Source organism: Sorex araneus, chromosome 4, assembly GCF_027595985.1.
Source record: "Sorex araneus isolate mSorAra2 chromosome 4, mSorAra2.pri, whole genome shotgun sequence".
Classification (NCBI taxonomy): domain Eukaryota; kingdom Metazoa; phylum Chordata; class Mammalia; order Eulipotyphla; family Soricidae; genus Sorex; species Sorex araneus.
In genome coordinates this window covers 86,559,998-86,581,209 of record NC_073305.1, presented here as the reverse complement: position 1 = coordinate 86,581,209, position 21,212 = coordinate 86,559,998, and the positions used below count along the sequence as shown (strand labels likewise).

The following is a 21,212-nucleotide window of genomic DNA, read 5'->3' as shown; positions in this document are numbered from 1 at the left end:
AGGGAAACAAGGTGTGTATTGCTGGTTTTGGCTTCTTTTTCCATCTTGTGACCCATCAAGCATCTCAAAAACCACTTATATCCTTCACTCAAAATAGTGCACATTCCTGTATAAGGTAACTTTGGGGAAAATCTTCTGCTTTTGGGGTAAGACTTATGATTTAATATGATGTATGTATGTGTGTAGAATACTAACATGGAGGATATAACTTTTGTCCTTTTTGTGAGATTGACAATGCATTTGTGGAACATATTGGATTGTAGTAGTTTGGTAGTGAATAGAGGAAAAAGGAAGAGGTGAGTCACTTGTAAGGGAAGGTGTGCCTTTTGTGGCCAAAGAAAATTTAAAAGAGATGGTTGGAGAGAGTCTAGGGATTAAGGCACTTGCTTTACATGCTGCTGACCCCAGTTGGGTCCCTAGCATTGTATATTGTTCCGATAATACACACCGAGAGCCATTCATCTCTTAGAACAGGAGTAGGAGTAAGCCCTGAGCACTTCTGGATTTGACTAGGGGAATATAAGAGGCAGATTAGGGATGGGGGGAGGGGGCCACAGGAGAGATACTAGGAATACTTCTGGTAGAAAATTGATGCTGATGAAGGGACTGGTGTTGAAACATTGTGTGACTGAAGCCCGATCATAAGCTACTTTGTAACTGTGTATTTCAGGGTGACTTAATGAAAAATAAATAGAAAAGAGGTAGGGAAAAAAACAAATAACATTCAATAGCAAAAGCAATCTCGGTTTAGAGATTGGAATCAACTGGCAATGCAGAATCCCTGAGAGGCGGGAGGGCCGGGGCTGACTGGGAAGATGCGGCTTGGCGAAGCAGCTCTTTGCCTGTGATTCAAGCCAGACACGTGGCCAGGTCATGGACAAAGGGGGCACAGGGGGAGGAGCATAGAAAAATGGGAACTGTAGAGTGAAGCAGACCCCATTTCATTCCTGACTTTATTATATTACTGTGTAGCTTTTATTTATTTTATAAATTTGAGTCAGAGCCCTTATTTGTAAAATGGAAAACATAACTGCATTGAAATTTTATGTGAAATTTAGAGAGGGTTGATCTGATGAACTTCAGAGTACACTTGGAATATGGTAGAAACTTAGTAACTGATGGCTATATCCAGAATCCTATTAAGAGAGTGAATATATAGGGGCTATGGATAAAAAAAAGAGAAGATGGGGTGATGGCAGGCTGCATCCTGTTGATTGCTGAGAACTGTGTGTACAGATAGTTCCAGAGAGGAAAATCTGAGGGCTGTGTTAGAAAAGTCAGGGAGCAGGGTTCTGGAATCATCTCCCTTCCCCTTAATCCTTTTTATACCTCACTCTTATTTTTTCCCTTTTTAAAACTTTGTTTATTAAAGCATTATGATTTAATAAACAAAGTCATTAATCCAATTGTCTCAGTCATACATTGTCCAAACACCAATCCCTCCATCTGTGTGGCCTTTCCCCCCATGAATGACCCCAATTACCCTCCCAACCCCCTAGCCCGCCCCTTTATCAGACACATAATAAATTTATATCATATAGCTTGCTCCAAGAAAATGAACAAAATGGAAAATGCAATTATAAGAAATTTAATAAGATTCAATTTATGATGATTGCTATGATTTTAACCTATGTAAATAAGGGAATTAAAATCATTTAATGCAAATAATATAATGCCTACTTTCATTTACATAAATAAAATTTAAGCTCTGATCCCTAAAACATTGCATTAACTTTTTTTTTGTTCTTTGATTTTATCCAACTTGGAAAAAAATGATTCTTCTGAAACAGAAATGAGCTAAATGTCCCTCTTTCTCATGCCTTCTAGGTACGGGCTATTTGTGTATCCTCAGTTTCAGCCCCCATGGGATAATGGCACTGGCCCCACTGTGTTCCAAAACTTTAAGGTTTGGGGAAGTGCAGGTGGTGTCCAGGTAAGATTTTATTATTATTATTAAAATAAATTATTGTTATTTGTTTTCCTTTGGTGGGGGAAGATGGGGACTTCCAAGTGACACTCAGCAGGCCCTGAGGGTCCTCTGGAGAGTCTTGGCCAACCACACCAGTGCCAGGCCCTGATGATGTAATACCGTCCTGGCCCTTCAGTTCTGGAGATGCTCTAGCTTGTCCCAGCACTGCTTTGAGGTCTCAGGGCCACACTCAGCACTGCCTTGGGACCTCTAGGATTACACCTGATAGTGCTTTTGTGTCAGGGATTGAACCCGGCTCAAATGCAGGCCGTGCATGTCCCCCTAAATGCTGTACTTCTGGACCCCATTTATTTGCTTATGGTGAACAATTTATTTTGTGTCTCTACCTGCCACTGGGACTCTGAGCTAGGTTGTTTTCACTCTAGGTGAGAACCCTCCCTGCCCCAAGGGACCCAGCCCCGACAGCCGACCTCCACTACCCATCTGCTGCCAACTCCAGGCCTCTTTCTGGACACTTCCTACCCATTTTCCATAATTACCACACCATATTTGATGGAGTTCAGACAGTAGGCAACAAATCATAGAGTGTTATATAGGAGAGCCCGGCAAGCTACCAAGAGTATCCCACCCACACGAGCAGAGCCTGGCAAGCTATTCATGGCCTATTCGATATGCCAAAAACAGTAACGATATGTCTCATTCCTCTCACCCTGAAAGAGCTTCCAATCGTTGGGAAAGATGAGTAAGGAGAGGCTGCTAAAATTTCAGGGCTGGGAGGAATAGAGACATTACTGGTGCCTGCTCAAGTAAATCAATGAACAGAAGGTTGACAGTGATTTGGTGATACCTGCCACTAAAGGAACATTGCTATGTTATCACAGTTTCAATGTCAATGGCACCACAAATCTGTGTGGAGTAGGTGCTAAATGAACAAGTTCTTAGTAATCTAGTGTTAGATAATTTCCCCTCTAGTTAATTTTTAGCATTTCTAGTAGTGAACAACAAAAATTCCAGAGATTTACAACCAGGAAAGCTCCTGTAGTTCACCCATTCCCCTCCTCCCCTGCCTATTTAGAGATAAATTATGGAGGTTTATAAAGCACATACTCAATATAATTGAGATGATTTCTGTTAATTACCCTACTTGTATATTTTAATCTTTCCCCATCCACAATAGTCTTTCTGCTGTAAGTTATACAAAATAAATGCCTTTTAATTGCAACTTTATATTTTTATTTTGTTTCTTGCAATTTCTGTACCATATTCTTTATCTATGTAGCTTAGGCTCCCAATTCCTAAGATACAGAGACCAAGCATTTGTAATATTCTCTGTGTAGCAGCAAGAGGTCACATAGCTAATTATAAGCATAACCAGTTTAAGTATGTAAACTCCAAGGGTTATATACATTAATACCTTCATATCCTCAATAATGCATGTCTCAGTCTTAAGTGCTGTTTATGACTGGAAAACAAAATTTCTGCTTAAGGTTCTAGTCTTTTATCATGAGCTGAATTTTCCTTTTTCCTTTAAGAGGAAAACAAGCTCATGTTCAGTCATTTACTTTTCATTATCACAATGGTTTTCTAATAAGGAATCTGAGCATTTTCCCTGTTAATAGCAACATAAAACTATTACACAGTGTAACTGCTTGCTGTTGCACAGAAAAAAAATATGTATATGTGGTCTCTGACTCTTATGAATCTGGGGCCTGAGGTCTGAAGATGAAGAGATATGTTTACAGGACATTCAGGAAATAAATTAAAACCACATAACAAGTTACAATTAGAAAAACATTTATTTTGTGTACTTTACAAGAGGAAGACCCTTGTAGATAGAGAACAATTAAAATATATAATTAGGGTAGTTAACAGGAGTGATCTCAATTATGTTTAGTATTTTCTTTATAATGTATTTTGTTTCCCACAAACATTATGAATATAAGTATAAAAATCCCAGTGGAAATAATTGAGTGCTCTCGAATGCAGAAAATCAATTCATGCCTTACAAGATCATGCTTCTTTCCTTGCCCTTTGTGTGAATATTTATAGGATGCAGGAATAAGCCACTTAAATCATCCAAGGTCAAAGGCCATTTACTTTTTTTTTTTATAAGAGAGTGCTCTGATTTTGAAGAAGGAATTTGGGTTACCAAGCTGATTTTATGTTTCGGTATTCAAATGGAAATTGGGGACTTAGTCCTGGTTTTAGACTTTAGATTCTTTCCCAATCACCAATGGTTTCTTCTCTATCTTCTTCCCCTCAGTTCTTACGAATGGTCTTCCTTTCATCCTGTAAGCTTAGAAGAATACAGTTTGGTTATGGGTCCTCCCAACCAAACTCAGATTTCCAGGTCCAGTTTAACAACGGACCCTGCCTGGCACTGGCTGGTTGATAAAAAATGTAATGGCTGTTTAAGCACCCTATGAAGTCAAGGGTGCTTGTCTGGCAAAACCACTTGTTTGGCAAAACCTACAACAATGACCCTCTCTCCCATTCTACGCTATAAAATGGCCAGGAATTGCAATGCATTTGACTCCTGAGCATAGTCCTCTCCAATGACCATTTTTGACTAAATTTTATTGTGAATGATATATAAGAAAAGAAATGCCCCTAAAGAAGGACCATTTAGCATCTTTTGGAAGCAGCTAACATATCAGTAGCAGAAAATACAGAGTATGTTAACTGTTACAGGTAAAAAACACAATTATTAATCATGTATGATAAACAATAGAAAGCATTTAATAGCAGTTGTCATTGGTGACAAGTTTCTTACTTGATTTTACTTTTGTGTTTCTATTTTCCAAAAATAGAGATACATATTTACACAACTGTATGTGTTTTAGGAGCATATTTTCATTGTCCACCAAAGCATATTTTACCATAGCGCAATCACCATCAACACATAGATATATTTCTACCTCAGTCCATTGGATCTCATCATCATCATCATCATCATCATCATCATCATCATCATCATCACATTGATTGTCAAATTTCTCGAGCGGTCTCAGTAACATCTCCTTTTGTCCTAGCCCTAAAATTTTAGAAGCCTCTCTCTACTCATCCTTCCCAACGATGCTCCATTGGAGGCTCTTTCAGGCTCAAGAGAATGAGACCCAGCTTGTTACTGGTTTTGGCATATAATACACCATGTAGATCTTGCGAGGCTCTCCCATGTGGACAGGAAACTCCCGGTAGTTTGCCAGGTTCTCTCAGAGGAGAAGTAAGCTTCCAGGAGCTTGCTTTTAAGTCTCTGGATGCCGGCCATGAATGAGATTACAGTGGCACTGAGGGCAGTCCCTGAGTGTGACCACGTAGCTACTGGGAAATGGGAAATCTGGGTGGAGGAGGCCCAGTCTTAATCTGAGCAGGCTTGGAGGTCTCAGGCCGGGGTCCCACACACCTGGGTTCCTCTCCTGGTACCTTCATGTGTGAGGCTCGTCCGAACGTGCGGAGAGGGACCTTGAGCATTGCTGTGGCTAGGTTCTGGAGGACTTTGGCCACCGGGAGCTCTGCTCGGGGCAGGGAGGGAAGCTGGAGCACAACCCCTCTGAGGGACCCTGGGGAAGATAGCCAGGCACGCAGGCAAGAGACTCTCTGGATCTATTTCCCACTGGATCTACTTCCCACTGGATCTACTTCCCACTTTAACTCCTCTAATGTTTACCTCAAGAAGTGACAGCACTGTGGTCTGCTCTGAGGATTTGTTTGTGTTAGTTTTGTTTCTATGCTTGGATTCTCTATATCTAGCATATGAGCAAGACCATCTAATATTTTTCACTTTCTAAGTTCTTTCTTATTTTTATTTATTTATTTATTTTATTTTTATAGAGATTTTTTATTTCATACATATAAGAAAATATGTGTATATATTTTGTTTGTAACAGCATACTTATCTCTACTTATAATAGCATTATCTGTTTCATATGCTAAGTTGTCATTTTTTAAAATTTATTTATTTCATTGAATCACCATGTGGAAAGTTACAAAGTTCTCAGGCTTATGTCTTAGTTATACAATGCTCGAACACCCGTCCCTTCACCAGTGTCCATATTCCACCACCAAAAACCCCAGTATACCTCCCACCCATGCCTGCATAACTGATAAATTTCACTTCATTTTCACTTTACCTTGATTACATTCCATATTTCAACACAAAACTCACTATTGTTGTTGGAGTTTCCCCCAAAAAACAACAGCCCTACTGACAAGGAAGCATTTGATAATTAGCTTTCCATTGCTGAGAATGAAGAGATATGAAGTTTAGGATTCCTGTATTTTAGTAATTAAGTCCAGGGAGATTTATGTTAGAAATTGCATCATTTTCCTTCCTGGGGCAGCATGGGGCAATGGCTTAGTTCACAGTCTAAAGACATGGCTGAAAGCAGTTGCTGGGACCAAAAGTAGTCTAGCTGGCCTCCAGATTGTGGTCGATGAGCAGCAGAACGGCCGCACAAACGTGTGGCCACCCGGGTCGAATCTCGGCGGAGCACGCGCCAGTATCGCCCCCGGCCCAAGACTGCCAACGCGTCCCGCTATTTCAAGTTCATAACTTTTTTTTTTCCTTCCCACACCACCAAGTTCGTACCTGCTTAATGGTCCTCATAATATGGCGTATGCCACGCTGCTTTTCCTTAAAAAGGGACAAAAAAACGAGAAAGAAGGATCTTTCCCCTCCTCGGCCTGCGTGGGGCTATGGCTTAGTGCAAAGTCTAGAGACATGGCTACAAGCAGTTGCTGGGACCAAAAGTAGCCTAGCTGGCCTCCGGATCGTGGTTGATCAGCAGCAGAGCGGGCGCACAAATGTGTCTCTTTCTTATCTTTATTCTTTTTGTTTTTGTGTCATGCCCAGGGGGTACTCAGGGTTAATCCTGGTTCTGCACTCAGGTATATCTCCGGGCAGGCTCAGGGGACTATACGAATGCTGGGGGTCAAATCCAGGTTGGCCATGTGCAGGACAAATGCCTCATTTGCTGGATAATTGCCTCAAACCTCTCTGGCTTATTACTTTTTGCAAAACTTCTTCCAGTTCCATGCATGTTAAAGAAGGCAAGACTTCATTTTTCCCTTATGACTGAGTACTTATTCTTTGTGTATATGTAGCATCTTCTCTATCCATTCATTAGTCTTTGGGTACTTGGTTTGTTTTTAAATTTGGCTATTTTAAGAGTACAATTAATATAGATGCAAATATATCTTGCCAAATATGTTTTTTTAATTTGGAGCCTCACCTAGCATTGTTTAATATTTACTTCTGGTCCTGTGATCAGGAATAACTCCTGGTGGTGCTCAGGGTTTGCACTCTACTCACTGTGCCACTCTCCTGTCCCTTGATTTTGTGGCTTTTGAGTATAATTGCTAGATTATCCAGTAAATCAGTTTTTAATATTTTAAGAAGTTGATTCCTGGCAATCTATGATTCCCTGAGTACCACCTAGGAGTGATCCCTAAATGGAGATCCAGGAGTAAGCCCTGAGCATAGCTGTGTATGACTCCCCTCAAAATAAACAAACAAAAAGCACATAGCATTTAGTGAAGACTATCTGTCCATACACCTGAGGATCTCCAATGGAGCAAGGAACACCTCTGCAGAAAATGATGCTGGGAAAACTGATCAGTCACATGCATGAAAAAAAATAAATTCCTTTCTAACATGCACATAAGTCAAATAAAAATGAATTAAAGACCTAGACATCAGACCTGCATCTACAGGTTATATTGGGGGGAATATAGTTGGTAGAGCACTTTATGAAACTGAATCTATAGCATCTTCACTGATTCAGTATAGATGATCAAGAAAAAAAAAGCAAAAATAAGAAATTGAGACTACATAAAAGGAATATTTCTGTACCTCAGAGAAATGACAGAGAATGACAGAAAAAAAAGATACCCTTCAGATTGGGAGACAATATTTGTCTACCACTCATCTAATAAAGGATTGATATTCAAGATGTACAAAGCTCTGCTAGAACTTTACAGGATTAAAAACAACTAACCTCATTAAAAAATGGAGGGAGAGGAGGAAGAAATGAACAGAAACTTCCATAAAGCAAATATATGGATAGCATGTGAAAAAATTTGCTTTGTGTTACTTATCATCATAGAAGTGCAAATCAAAGCAGGAAAGAGACATAACCTCATGCCAGTGAGACTGGCGCACATAACAGTAAAAAAATACCTAGCGTAAAAAAGAAAAAAAAGAAAAACAAAAAGAAGGAAAGAAATCACAAGGACAAAAAATAGCCAGTGTGGAATAGATGAGGGGAAAGAGACCTTCTTTCACCTCTGGTGGGAATGGGCTATCCTTTCTGGAAAACAATATCAGCACTTATCAGAAGACTAGGAATTGAGCTTTGATATAACCCAGTAATTCCACTTCTTGAAATCTACATTCAAGGTTCCAAAAATTTAGTTGTGAAGTTGAGTAGGAGAAGGGGAGAGAACAATGGGACAATGGTGAAGAGAAGCTGACAATCTGCAGGAGGGTTTGGTGCTGCAGTGTCTTATTGCAATCATAGCATTATTAGTTTTGTTATGTATGCAATATCTGTACTTTTTTACAAAAAAAGTACATATCCTGGGGTATTGTACAGCCAGCAGGTCAACCTGTACCTGCAGAGCAGGTGCATCAGCAGCCTGATGGTGTCTTCAGGCTTCCCGATATTCCCTGTGCCTTTAGCCAGACAAACAATTTGGGGCCAAGTTTACTAAGAAATTGTAGCACTGTAGCACTGTCATCCTGTTGTTCATCGATTTGCTTGAGTGGGCACCAGTAATGTCTCCATATTGAGACTTGTTGTTACTGTTTTTGGCATATTGAATATGCCACAGGGAGCTTGCCAGGCCCTGCTGTGCGGGCGGGATACTCTAGTTAGCTTGCCGGGCTCTCTGAGAGGGATAGAGGAATCGATCCCGGGTCAGCCACATGCAAGGCAAATGCCCTACCGACTATGCTATCACTCTTGTCCAATGCTGGTAAATCATGAATATTCTATCAGCGGAAGTTAGAACCAGAGTGGACTTCTAAATATTCTGCATTCTGACTTCTAAATACAACTGAGAATGTTTTGAGCCAAGAGTCCCAGGACTCTGGGACCCTTAATCCGAAACATTTCTGCTGTGGTTACGGGTGACCATGACACAACCACCCTCACAGAGGACAACCAGCAGCCACATTACTCCAACTAATGGGGGGCATCAGTCATGAGAACTGCCCACCCACCCAGGGTGGAAATCCACTCCATCCACTCCAGAACAATCTTGGCTGACCAGAGAAGTAGTAACCATCATTATCACAAAGGAAAAAGAGCCCCAAGAAATTAGATGGCCAAAAGTTAGGTACGTGGGAGCCATACCCTCAAACCACCTCCGGCTCAGCTATACAAGCTCATTTATTGGCCTTATTTCAGAGATCCATAAATCTCAAAAGAGATCAAAAGACACAGTTAGGGCCTGCAGTGTGGCATGCTATGGGGCAAGTGGTCGTACCCTGCAGGGCATATACCAATAGTTTCTTTCTCTAGAAAAGATGGAAACAAGGTCCATGATCCAGAGACACACAAAAGAATCTCTGAACTGAGCAGCTTTCTGCAGAGATGCCTCCAGATTTTAAGCCAGGCCAACTTCACCAGGGTGCCTCATGGCAGGAGGCATCATCCCTCTTCCTGCCCCCTAAAAACCCCTGTGGCCGCAAACTTCCAGAACCCCAGTGAGAAGTGCAGGCACACAGGTTCAGTGACATAAGCTCCAGGCCTCAAGGGATGGGGGATGGGTTGGTCCCTCTCATCCTCTGACCCATGGAACCCTGGAGGTCACACCCACATACGGCCTCAGGCTGCTACTTAAGCTCCTTAATGGCCGTGATCCAGAGACACACAAAAGAGCACCTCAGAGCTGAGTAGCTCGCTCAGATTTCTCCAGATCCTAATTATCTAAAATTTTAGAATTCCAGGAGCATGAGGCCACTCTCATCTTATGCTATTCATAACAAGCAATGTAAAAGAGAATATGGGGGAGATTCTCTCCCATTGAGGCAGGGGTTGGAGTGGGATGGGGGATACTGGGGACCTTGGTGGTAGAAGTGTGCACTGGTGGAGGGTTGGGTGTTTGATCATTGTATGACTGAAACTCAAACAGGAAAGCTTTGTAACTGTATCTCACAGTGATTCAATACAAAGTAAAATAAAATAAAATAAGATGGACATTCTGAATAAAAAAAAAGTAATGTGGAGTTCCTACCCAATTCAATCAGCTTAATCAATTGATGAATAAACAGCAGTACTCTTACATTAAAAAAAAAGAAGTAAATGACATGTAAATTCTCAAATATTCCACTTATTTGTGTCTCTTTGGGAGAAAATCCCCTTATCTACTTTATAAGGTGGCACTGGTAATAGTACATAAACCAAAATATCCTTAGAGAGTTAAATAAATACCTCCATATGAAGTGCCTAGAAGAGTACTGGATATTAGTGGCTATGCATAGTTATTATTACCACAATTGTTAAAAAACAGAATTGAAGGGTAAAGAATTAAAGTTGGTAGTATTGTTTCTGGAAATGCAACAGTGAGAAATGACATGTGTGTCTTCAAATTATATATTGTATTCATATTGATAAACTTTCATTATTGCATATATCCTACTATATTTTGGTGATTAAGGCAGTACGTGTTATATGTACTTAGTTAAACAGATTATTTCAGGTGGTATAATACCTACTGTGTATCCTCAAAAGTTCATATTTCTTTATAATATTTTAGCTAATATTTCTGGATATTTTCTCACTTAAGGATCTTACTAACTTTTGGGGAAGTATATCATTATGTTTAATTTATAGAAATAAAACTGTCTGGATCAAGATTGTAAAAATTTGAGTAAAGTCAATCATATATAACCCAGAGTTGTTGGACTCCAACTCAGGTGATTTGAATCCTTTATATCTATGTTAAGATAAAAATAGTCTACCTTTCCTCACAATGCCTTACTAATGAAGAACAATTTTTTGACAAGATAGAGAATTGAGAACATATTGTGAAACCATATTCATATCACAATCAGGGACATTTTATTATTGTGTGTGATAAATTAGTAGGTTCTCTAGCTAACGCTAGATGTTAGTTATTTTTGTATAAAAGTTTATTTGCTAAAATTTGAACAGATCCCTGTCATTAAGTAACAGCTCTTGTCAAGTTATCAATTCAGATCATTATCTATTTTGTTTAAATAAACTTCTGTGCTTTTAAAGTGCCATAAATTTTTTCAAATGATATTGATGCTTATATATGGAAGATATTAATTTTTTAAAATTTATGTCTACAGATTTACTGACAGATATGAGCATAATACTAAAATAAGGCAAGGCTCCTTGATTTAACTCATGGAAGACACTTTAAGAATGCAGATCTGGTGAGGATGGAGAGAAAGCACAGCAGATAGGATACTTGTCTTGCACATGGTCGACCTGGGTGTGATTTCTGGCATCCCATATCATCCCTGAGCATCGCCAGGAGTAATTCCTGAGTGCAGATCCATGAATGACCCCTGGGCATTGCTGGATGTGGCCACAAAAACAGAACAAAAGAAAGAATGTAGATCTGATCCAGTTTAATGGATCAAAAGAGTCTACATGGGGCTAAATTCTAGTCTTAATCTCTGCCCTGATTAAATTTTTAATCATTTTTGTTTTTTTATTTTTGTTTTGAGTCATGGCTAGCTTTGTTCAAGGTTTGCCCATGGCTCTTTGTATAGGAATAATTCCTGGCAGGGCTCGGGGGACCATATGGGATCAAACTCAGATCTATCACATGCAGAGCAAGCATGGTAGTATCTCTTCGATCCCTCTGCAATTAAGGTCATTAAGGGTGGTTGAATTAAAGCCTAGGAGAGGTTTAACATCTTGCCCAAGATCACATGTTTAATATCAGAGCTAGGAAAAAAACCAGTATCTGCTTCTGATCCCTATGGGATTATTTAAATTTTAATAGGCAATATTTTTCACATCTGATCTCTAGTTAGGCCCATTCATACAATTTATTATGAATATATGTGCATATAATATAATATAAGCCCACCCAAAATGAACCTGTGGACAAATAGAATTACTGATTTTATATTTGCAATTTTCTGACATTGAAACCTATAGTCTTTAACTTCTTAAACTTATGTCACAATTCCATATAGTGTTATGTAATTTTTTTGTTTTAAAATAAATTTCATCATGACATTTTACCAGTAGAAAATATTTGATTTGTATAAATACTTTATATAGTATATATCTGGTACCATATAAAAAGTTTCTTGGGTAAATGTGGTTTCTAGTAGAAAAGCTTTTAGAAGACCTCACTACACCAAGAAATCTAAACACTAAAGTTTTTAGATGGCCAGTTTTGTAACGTGAATTTTGTGTTATTTGTCAACCTAAGTTTGTTTTTCAAACATGTAAAGATTGACCTTTTAAAAGTATGTTATGATGAAAATGAACAGTGCATAGGAATGCAATAAAAGGTGACTAGTTTGCTGTCCTTATGTCAACATTGGAAATATGTACTAGTCACTGTCATACGTTGCTCATCGATTTGCTCGAGCATGCACCAGTAACGTCTCCATTTTGAGACTTATTGTTCATGCTTTTGGCATATTGAATACGCCACAGGGAGCTTGCAATGCTCTGCCATGCGGGCGAGATACTCTTGGTAGCTTGCCGAGCTGCAAAATGGACGTACTAATAAAGACAGAAAAAGTTTCCTTCATTATAGTAAGGGAATTCATTTACACTAAACCAATAATTAAAGAAATTAAAGGAAGTTGTAAGAAAACTTGGGTCTTAGACCTTTTGCTTTAACATGCTTTGTTATTTTATAGGTTTTTAGAAGTAGAAATCTGCACCTGAAAAACTTCCAAATTTATGCATGTAGAGATTTTGGAATTGACATCGTAGAAAGTGAAGCAAATACTTTCATCACTGATAGCTTATTAATTGGTCATTTTGCACAAAAGGTAAGTGCTTTGCTGTTTTTTTTTTCAATTCTTTAGCACATAAAACAGAGTTCTATGTGCTAGGCTTCCTGGTGATACAGGTATGTTTAATAACTATTTATTCTTTAGTGAATATTATATTTAATAATCGCAAGTTGGAGGAGTTTTTATTTCTAACCATGGTTTCAGTTATAATAAAATTCAAATATATAGAAGGGTATCATTGTTATGAAGCACATGAATCATAAAGCCATGACTAGCCTGTAAAAGTCTTATCTGGTTACCTTTGAAATGATTAGCCATCCCATTCAAGAACAAACTTAATAATTTTAGGTTTTCTCTAACCTATGAGGATTATGGAATTGTGCAAGTCTATTTTATCTTTCTGTGTTTTGTTTCTTTGGGTGCTTTTTTTAAAATTTTAATTGAGTCACTGAGATACACAGTTACAAAGCTATTCATGATCAGGTTTCTGTCATACACTGTTCCAACACCCATCCTTCCACCAGTGGACATTTACCACCACCAGTGACCCCAGTTTACCTCTCACTACCCCCACTCCACTTTTCTTCTTCTTCTTCTTCTCTCTCTCTGTCTCTCTCTCCTTTTATGTCTCTGTCTCTCTGTCTCTGTCTCTCTGTGTCTCTCTGTGTCTCTGTGTCTCTCTCTGTGCCTCTGTGTCTCTGTCTCTCTCTGTGTCTCTCTGTGTCTCTGTGTCTCTGTGACTCTGTGTCTCTCTGTCTCTCTGTATCTGTCTGTCTGTCTCTCCCCTTTTTGGCATTATGGTTTGTAATACAGATACTGAGAGATTATTATGTTTGTTTCTTTACCACTTTAAGCACTCAGTTCTCTTTTTTTAAAAATTTATTTATTTATTTATTTATTATTTTTTTAATTTATTTTATTGAAGCACCATGTGGAAAATTACATTGCTTTCAGGCTTAAGTCTTAGTCATACAATGCTGAAACAACCATCCCTTCACCAGTGACCATATCCCACCACCGAAAAAAAAAAAAACCACAGTACGCCTCCCATCCCGCCCACCCCCACACCCCCCCTTATAACTGATAAATTTCACTTTACTTTCTATTTAATTTGGTTACATTCAATTTTTCAACACAATCCTCACAATTATTGTTAGGAGAACCCCACTAGAGTCAGACCTGTTGTGAAGGGAAATGAGGGTGCGCGGCCACAGTAGAGGCCTCGCGGTTTTGGATTTCTGTACGTTAACAACTAAGTCCAGGGAGATTTATTCCGGATATTGGATCATTGCAAGCTTGTAAATCCTGTCTGTGGTCGTCATAATATGGCGTCCCCACGCCCTTCATCCCCGGGAAGGGACAGACTAGAGAGAGAAATACCTTTCCCCTCCTGGGCGGGCATGGGGTCGAGGCTTGGTTCTCAGGCTAGAGACATTCTGCAAGTAGCTGCCCACGTAGAGTTTGGTTCAGCTGGGTCTGGATTCACGCTCGTGCAGCTGCAGAGGGGCCACACATGCGACAGCACTCAGTTCGTATCCAGTGATTGTTTCCTACTATAATTGCTATAGTGGTTCCTTCTCTACCCCAACTGTATTTTCCCCTAGCACTTGAGGCAGGCTTTCAACTGTGGACAAATCCTCCTGGCCAGTGTTTCTGCTGTCCTTGGATATCAGTCTCATACTCTGTTATTTTGTACCCCACACATGAGTGCAGTCATTCTTTTTGTCCCTCTCCTGACTAATTTCACTCAGCATGTTTCTTTTCAGGTTCATCTATTTATAAGAAAAATTTATTTTTGACAGTTGTATAGTATTCTATTGTGTAGATGGAGCATAGTTTCTTTACCCAGTCATCTGTTTTTTGGCACTCGGGTCGTTTCCAGATTCTGGCTATGGTGAATAGTGCTGCAATGAATATAGGAGTGAGATGGTGTTTCTGCTGTGTGTTTTTTCACCCCCAGGGTGTTTTCCAGAAGTGGTATTGCTGGGTCAGATGGAAACTCAATTCCTAGTTTTTTGAGGAATGCCCATATCGTTTTCCAAAACGGCTGAACAAGTCGATATTCCCGCCAACAATGAAGGAGAGTCCCTTTCTTCCCACATTTGTGCCAACACTGGTTGTTCTTGTTTTTTTGGAGGTGTTCCAGTCTCTGTGGTATGAGATGGTATCTCATTGTTGTTTTGATTTGCATCTCCCTAATATTTAGCGTTATAGAGCATTTTTCCATGTACCTTTTGGCTACTTGTATGTATTCTTTGAAGAAGTTTCTGTTCATTTCGTCTTCCCATTTTTTTGATGGGCTTGGATGTTTTTTTCTTGTAAGGTTTTACCAGTGCCTGGTATAGTCTTGATATTAACTCGTTATCTAATATCAGCATAGTTTATAAGGCCCTAAATCTATTAGGATATGCTTATAAGAGGTAGAATCATGTTAATATAAATTTACAATTTTTATATTTACACGAGTTTTTTATGCATTTCTGTAATACTTGCCTAAATAGATGGCTTCTCTGTCGCTGTATGATCAAGGTACAAGAATTTATAAAATGCCAAGAGACAATCTCAGGTGAATAGTGCTTATTTTACTTAAAAGGAGATTCTGGATGCCTCAGGACCTTGTTTGTAGTCTTTAGATCTGTAATGGTCCTCCAAAGTCATGTATTTTTAAAGAGGTGTTTCACGATGATTAGCATCAAGAATTACGGGCAAGGAGGTAGTACCACAGTTAGACTGTACTCTCTCATGCAAGGCATGTGACCAATTCCTTGGGTTCAATTCCTGATGCCATATGGCCCCAGTCATTGGTGGGGATAGCCCTGGAGACCCAGGTACCACTGGGTGCCCAGGTAATCTCTGCTGTTGCAGGGCTGAGCATCGTTAATTAAGCCCTTGCATTGAATTATTGGTTTAGTCAGCTGAGAATCTGCTCAGGCCCCTGGGTCTTTAAGTTTGGGAGATTCCCCCTGAAGCCCCCTCCCCCTAAAAAATAGAGAAATGAAAACAAAGGAAAATAAAAAATAGCAAAGAACTCTCTCTCTCTCTCTCTCTCTCTCTCTCTCTCTCTTCTTTACCTGGATGCTTTTGAAGCAGCTCAAGGAAATGAGCTGAATTTAACGTTAGAATATTTGTGTGGTGAGGGGAAGCTGAGAATGTGGATTATTATGTCCCCTTAGCTTGTCCTAAAGGACAAATGCAGAAATATTAACCAGAAATCTTGATTTCACAGTCAGGTCCAGAGTGTGCCTCAGAGGATCAGCTCCTGAGAGAATTCACTGATCACTAGGTGCCCACCCACCTGTCATTCACCTTTCCTAAAATGGTGCTTTCCTTATTCTTTTCCCTTGTAAAGCCTCTTATGACTATGCAGAAAATAGGGTTTTGTTTTGTTTTGTTTTGTTTATTTGATTTTGGACCACAGTTAGTGATACTCAAGGCTTTCTCCTAGCTCTGTACTCAGGGATCACTCCTGACAGGGATCAGGATCCTTATAAGATGATGGGATGGAACCCAGTCAGCTATATGCAAGGCAAGCACTGTCCCCACTGTGCTATTGCTCCAGAATGAACATGCTTGTTTGAGGACATGAAACCTTCATCTTTCAACCTCGTGCTCGCTTCAGTGAAGCTCTCTCCTCATTGGACATGGTGTCTCACCTTGGATTGACCTCAAGCAGGAATGGAATCAGTTTCTCGGTTATACTTTGACCAATTGAATTAAAATTATAATGAAATATTTTTATTCTTCCCTTGGAGATTATAATAAATATACAAATATTGATGCTTAAAATGATTTCATTACCAAGTTATTTTTTTCTGATTTTTTTTTTGTGTGTGTGTGTCACACTGGCGATACACAGGGGTTACTCCTGGCTCATACACTCAGAATTACTCCCGGTGGTGCTTGGGGGATGATACTAGTTGCTGAGAATCGAACCAAGGTTCGCCACGTGCAAGGCAAATGCTTTACCCATTGTGCTATCACTCCAGCCCCCTTTTTCTGGTGTTTAATTCTCAACCTTTCTTGGTTATAGCTTTATTGAGTCATCCTTTTCTGGAGGGAAATACCTACCAAATTTTTCTCTCTCTGAAAGGATTGCAAGCTTGAGAGAAAATTTTCTTTGGACTAATTTTAGTTTCACAGAGAGGAATTGGCCAGTTTTTAAATAGACTCTGACTCTATTTAAATATAGTGGTTCAGGGGCTGGAGAGATAGCACAGCGGGTAGGGCGTTTGCCTTGCACGCGGCCGACCCGGGTTCAAATCCCAGCATCCCATATGGTCCCCTGAGCACGGCCAGGGGTAATTCCTGGGTGCAAAGCCAGGAGTAACCCCTGTGCATCGCCAGGTGTGACCCAAAAAGCAAAAAAAAAAAAAAAATAAAAAATAAAAAATATAGTGGTTCAAAGGCCCTTATATTTCCAGAAATGGCCTTAGAGAAGACAGTAAAACCCACATGGCCATCCAGCTGAGTAACTGTCCTAGGAAATTAATGTCACTGTGCCATAATTGAAGCTAAGTAGACATCAAAGTTAATGTGAGAGTAACCTAAATTAAGATATAATTTAAGCAAAAGGGTGTTTATTATGAGATCAAAGAAAATATCACACCCCTTACTCACCACGATTGCATCCAAGTCATCACACCATATAACTTTCAAGCCAATTTGTATCTAAGTGTTGATTTAGTTACAACTGCTAAACTTATAAGCAGAACAATGGATACTTTGGGAAGTGAAATAATAGTTTGGTATTGTAGACTGAGGGTCACCTTAATATTTTCCCACTTCCTGTCCAAGACTCAGTCACTCATGGAGAATGGCTTTATTAATGACCAACTATTTGTACCTAGTCCTAATTTTCCTGAAGTGTTTTCACAGGAAATTATCTTGAAAAAATGTAGCAAAGGAAGACTCTTAGGTTATCTAAGTTTTGGGTATTGCTGTTGACCATATTTCCAACCTTCTGAAATTTGCATTGCATATTAAAACCTGCAAAAATCCTTGGGTTAAAATAAAAAATGGGGGAAAAAATCCTTGTGAATTTTCATTTGTTTGTGTTTTGTTTTGTTTTGGGCTGGAGCTATAGCACAGTGGTAGGGCGTTCGCATTACACGCAGCCGACCCGTGTTCGATCCCTCTGTCCCTCTCGGAGAGCCTGGCAAGCTACCAAGAGTATTCCACCTGCAAGGCAGAGCCTGGCAAGCTACCCATGGTGTATTTGATATGCCATAAAACAGTAACAATAAGTCTCACAATCAGACATTACTGGTGCCCGCTCGAGCAAATCGACGAGCAAAGGGATGACAGTGACAGTGTTGTTTTTGTTTGGGGGCTTAGGGGTTACTCCCAGCTCAGAGGTTACTCCCAGCTTAGAGGTTACTGCTTAGGCTCTGGCTCTGGTGGGCAATGGGGAACCATAGAGGTACCAGGATTAAACCCAGATCCAACACTTGCAATATAAGCACCCTACCTGCTGCATTATCACTTTGGCCCAAAACATGTGTATCTTAAGCAGAGTGTTTCTCACATTTATTTGGGAAACTCTATTTGCCATATGAAATTGTGTTGTTTGTTTATTTGTAAAAAATACAGAATTCTTGATTGAGAAGTGCAGATTTTAACTTCTACCTTTTATGTCTGCCACTGCTTTGGAAGTAAAGATTTTTCAGAAAATCTGACTTGTCCATTCTGACTTCCTGTCTATCTACTGATATGTAATCTTATATTAAATATTTCTATAATTGGTGGCAGACAATTATCAGTGAGGCATATCCTAAAACAAACAGTAGTTTCTGGAAAAATTTTTTGTTAGAAATAATTTTTTTCTTTAACACTATGGATGTTCTATTGGTACCCACACACCTAACATCACCTTATGTTGAGTTGGGTAGAATAATTTTCAGTGAGGCATCTGTAATAATAATAAATGAAATGTACAATACCCACTACCACAAATTCTAGTTTGGTTTATAGTTTGTAATAGCTATTGTCCTAGAAGACTATTATATTAAAATCTCTCCTTATACTCTCAGTAATGTCCTGATTGGGATGTAAATTATCACTCTGTTTTGAGGAGTAACGTAGAATGGTCACATTTGTTTTGCCTTATAAATAATCAGAGCAGATGATACCACTTTAAAAATGATCCTATTTAAACAGATGTTGATGGGGTTACTCCATTCTTCCATTCTTTCTTTTTTTCTAGTTCTAACTTCCCATTTTTATTTGTGGATTTGTCTTACTCAATTTAGACCTTTCATTTTTTTTGTTCCCTAAATTCTATTGTAAGTCCCCTTCTCTACTCAATATACTTGTTCTCCCTGGGAGAAATCTCATTTTCTCTAGTGGTTTCAATTACCATCTACATGCTGATGTCTCACATATATTTGCATTTATTTCTACCATCTTATTTGGTGCTTTCAGTTTGCAACCAGTTTCTTTCGACGCTTTTCTATTTTCTAAACTTGATTTGTGTTGCATTAAATAGTGTCTTTATGTTACATATATATTTATTCACTTGAAATTTATGTTTTCTTATAATTATTTTTTATTGAATCTAAAATTTTTACATGCCTGGTTGTCTGAATGAAGCCTAAATGATATCACCTGGTTTAACTTTACTGGGTCGATGCAAGGAGTTTTTACTTCTTCCTTTACTCTTCTGTTTTTTACATTTCCTATCTCTAGTTTTTGTTCTATTTTTAATTTTTTTAAATAAATATTTCATAAAAATTTAAAATGTATTGAAAAAAACACACAAATCACAAGAGAAGATCTGAGCTGATTTTCCAAAGCCAACAAATCAGATCAGGAAAAGGACATGCATGTTTATTTTGAAGCGCCCACTCCCCTTAGCCCCTCCTATTCAATCCTTCTAGTCTCCAGCCAGGGGGAACTATTATTCAGGCTTCATCAACAGAGATTAATTTCAAAGCTGTTCTTGAACCTATACACATATAATCTTAATACCACATAACTCTTTAGTGACTGGTTTCTTTGGCACTGTATCATATCTGTAATATTCACCGATTTATTTATTTATTTATTTATTTATTATTTATTTATAGTAACTTATTCTCCCAATTGTGGAGAGAATACATTTCATTTCATGAACCAAATTTTACAAAGCAACTTAAGTACTTTAGAACGTTTCTTGTTTGGATGTTACTGCCAACAATGATATGATAAACTTTCTTCCATGTCTTGGTGTTCATGTGCTTGCATTACTGTTGGATAATGCCAGGACAGGGGCTATTCACTCATCTTTGGTTATAATAACAACAATGCTAGTGCTTGGGCTTGCACCAGCTTTGTGAGAGAAGGATTTCCCGGTCAATGGTGTGTTCCTCTTGTAAATTTTCTCATGTCTTCCTAGTAATCTTCCTGACTCTCATAATTTCCTCCTTTCCATGTTAATTCCTCATTTCATCAGAATATAGTCTATAGTATCCTTCTTTAAAAATGTGAAGGTGGGGTAAGAGAGATAGTATAACAAATAGGGCATCCTACCTATCTGGTCGCCCAAGCACCTCCAGGAGTGATCCCTGAGCACAGAGCTTGGAGTAAGCTCTGAGCACTGCTGGGTATGGCTCAAAAACCATTTTTAAAAAAATTTATTGAATCACCATGAGATAGTTACAAGTTTTCATGTTTGGGTTGCAATCTCACAATGGTCAAACATCCATCCCTCCACCAGTGCACATTCCCCACCACTAATATCCTGGATATGCCCCCCCTTTTCTACCCTCCCCCTGCCTCCATGGCAGACTATTTTCCTCATACTCTCTCTCTACTTTTGGGCATTATGGCTTGCTACACAGACACTGAGAGGTCATCATGTTTGGTTCATTATTACTTTCGGCACTCATCTCTCATCCTGACTCATTCCTCCAGCCATCATTTTCTTAGTGATCCCTTCTCTATTCCATCTGCCTTCTCCCCTCCACTCATGAAGCAGTCTTCCAGCTATGGGACAGCCCTCCTGGCCCTTGTATCTACTGTCCTTGGGTGTCAGCCTCATGTGATGTTATTCTATACTCCACAAATGAGTGCAGTTCTCCTATGTCTGTCTCAAACTCCAAATTAAAAACAAGAAAGTGAAGGCTTGGCGCCAGAAAGATATTATTGAAGGAAAGTTGTTTTCTGTGCATGTGGCTGACTCAGGGGGTATCCCCTCCACCACCTATGGTCTCCTGAGCACCAACTGGAGTGATTCTTAAGCACAGTCAGATTTGGCTCCAACCTCCATTGCCTCAGAGTGAAGGTTTTATGTAAGAAAAATATTCTGAATTACAAATGGAGGTTCCCTTATGATAGATTATCATA

The 21,212-nt window shown here is 39.2% G+C and overlaps 1 protein-coding gene across 1 annotated transcript in view; it reads left to right on the top strand.

Moving 5' to 3' along the window:
- The window catches only part of PKHD1 (PKHD1 ciliary IPT domain containing fibrocystin/polyductin), a 552,653-nt gene that overhangs the window by 251,332 nt on the left and 280,109 nt on the right, over positions 1-21,212 (top strand). The window contains exons 43-45 of the mRNA XM_055136692.1: positions 3-115; positions 1,828-1,933; positions 12,792-12,926. Coding sequence (XP_054992667.1) covers positions 3-115; positions 1,828-1,933; positions 12,792-12,926 — 354 coding nt within the window. The remainder of the gene's footprint in view (positions 1-2; positions 116-1,827; positions 1,934-12,791; positions 12,927-21,212) is intronic.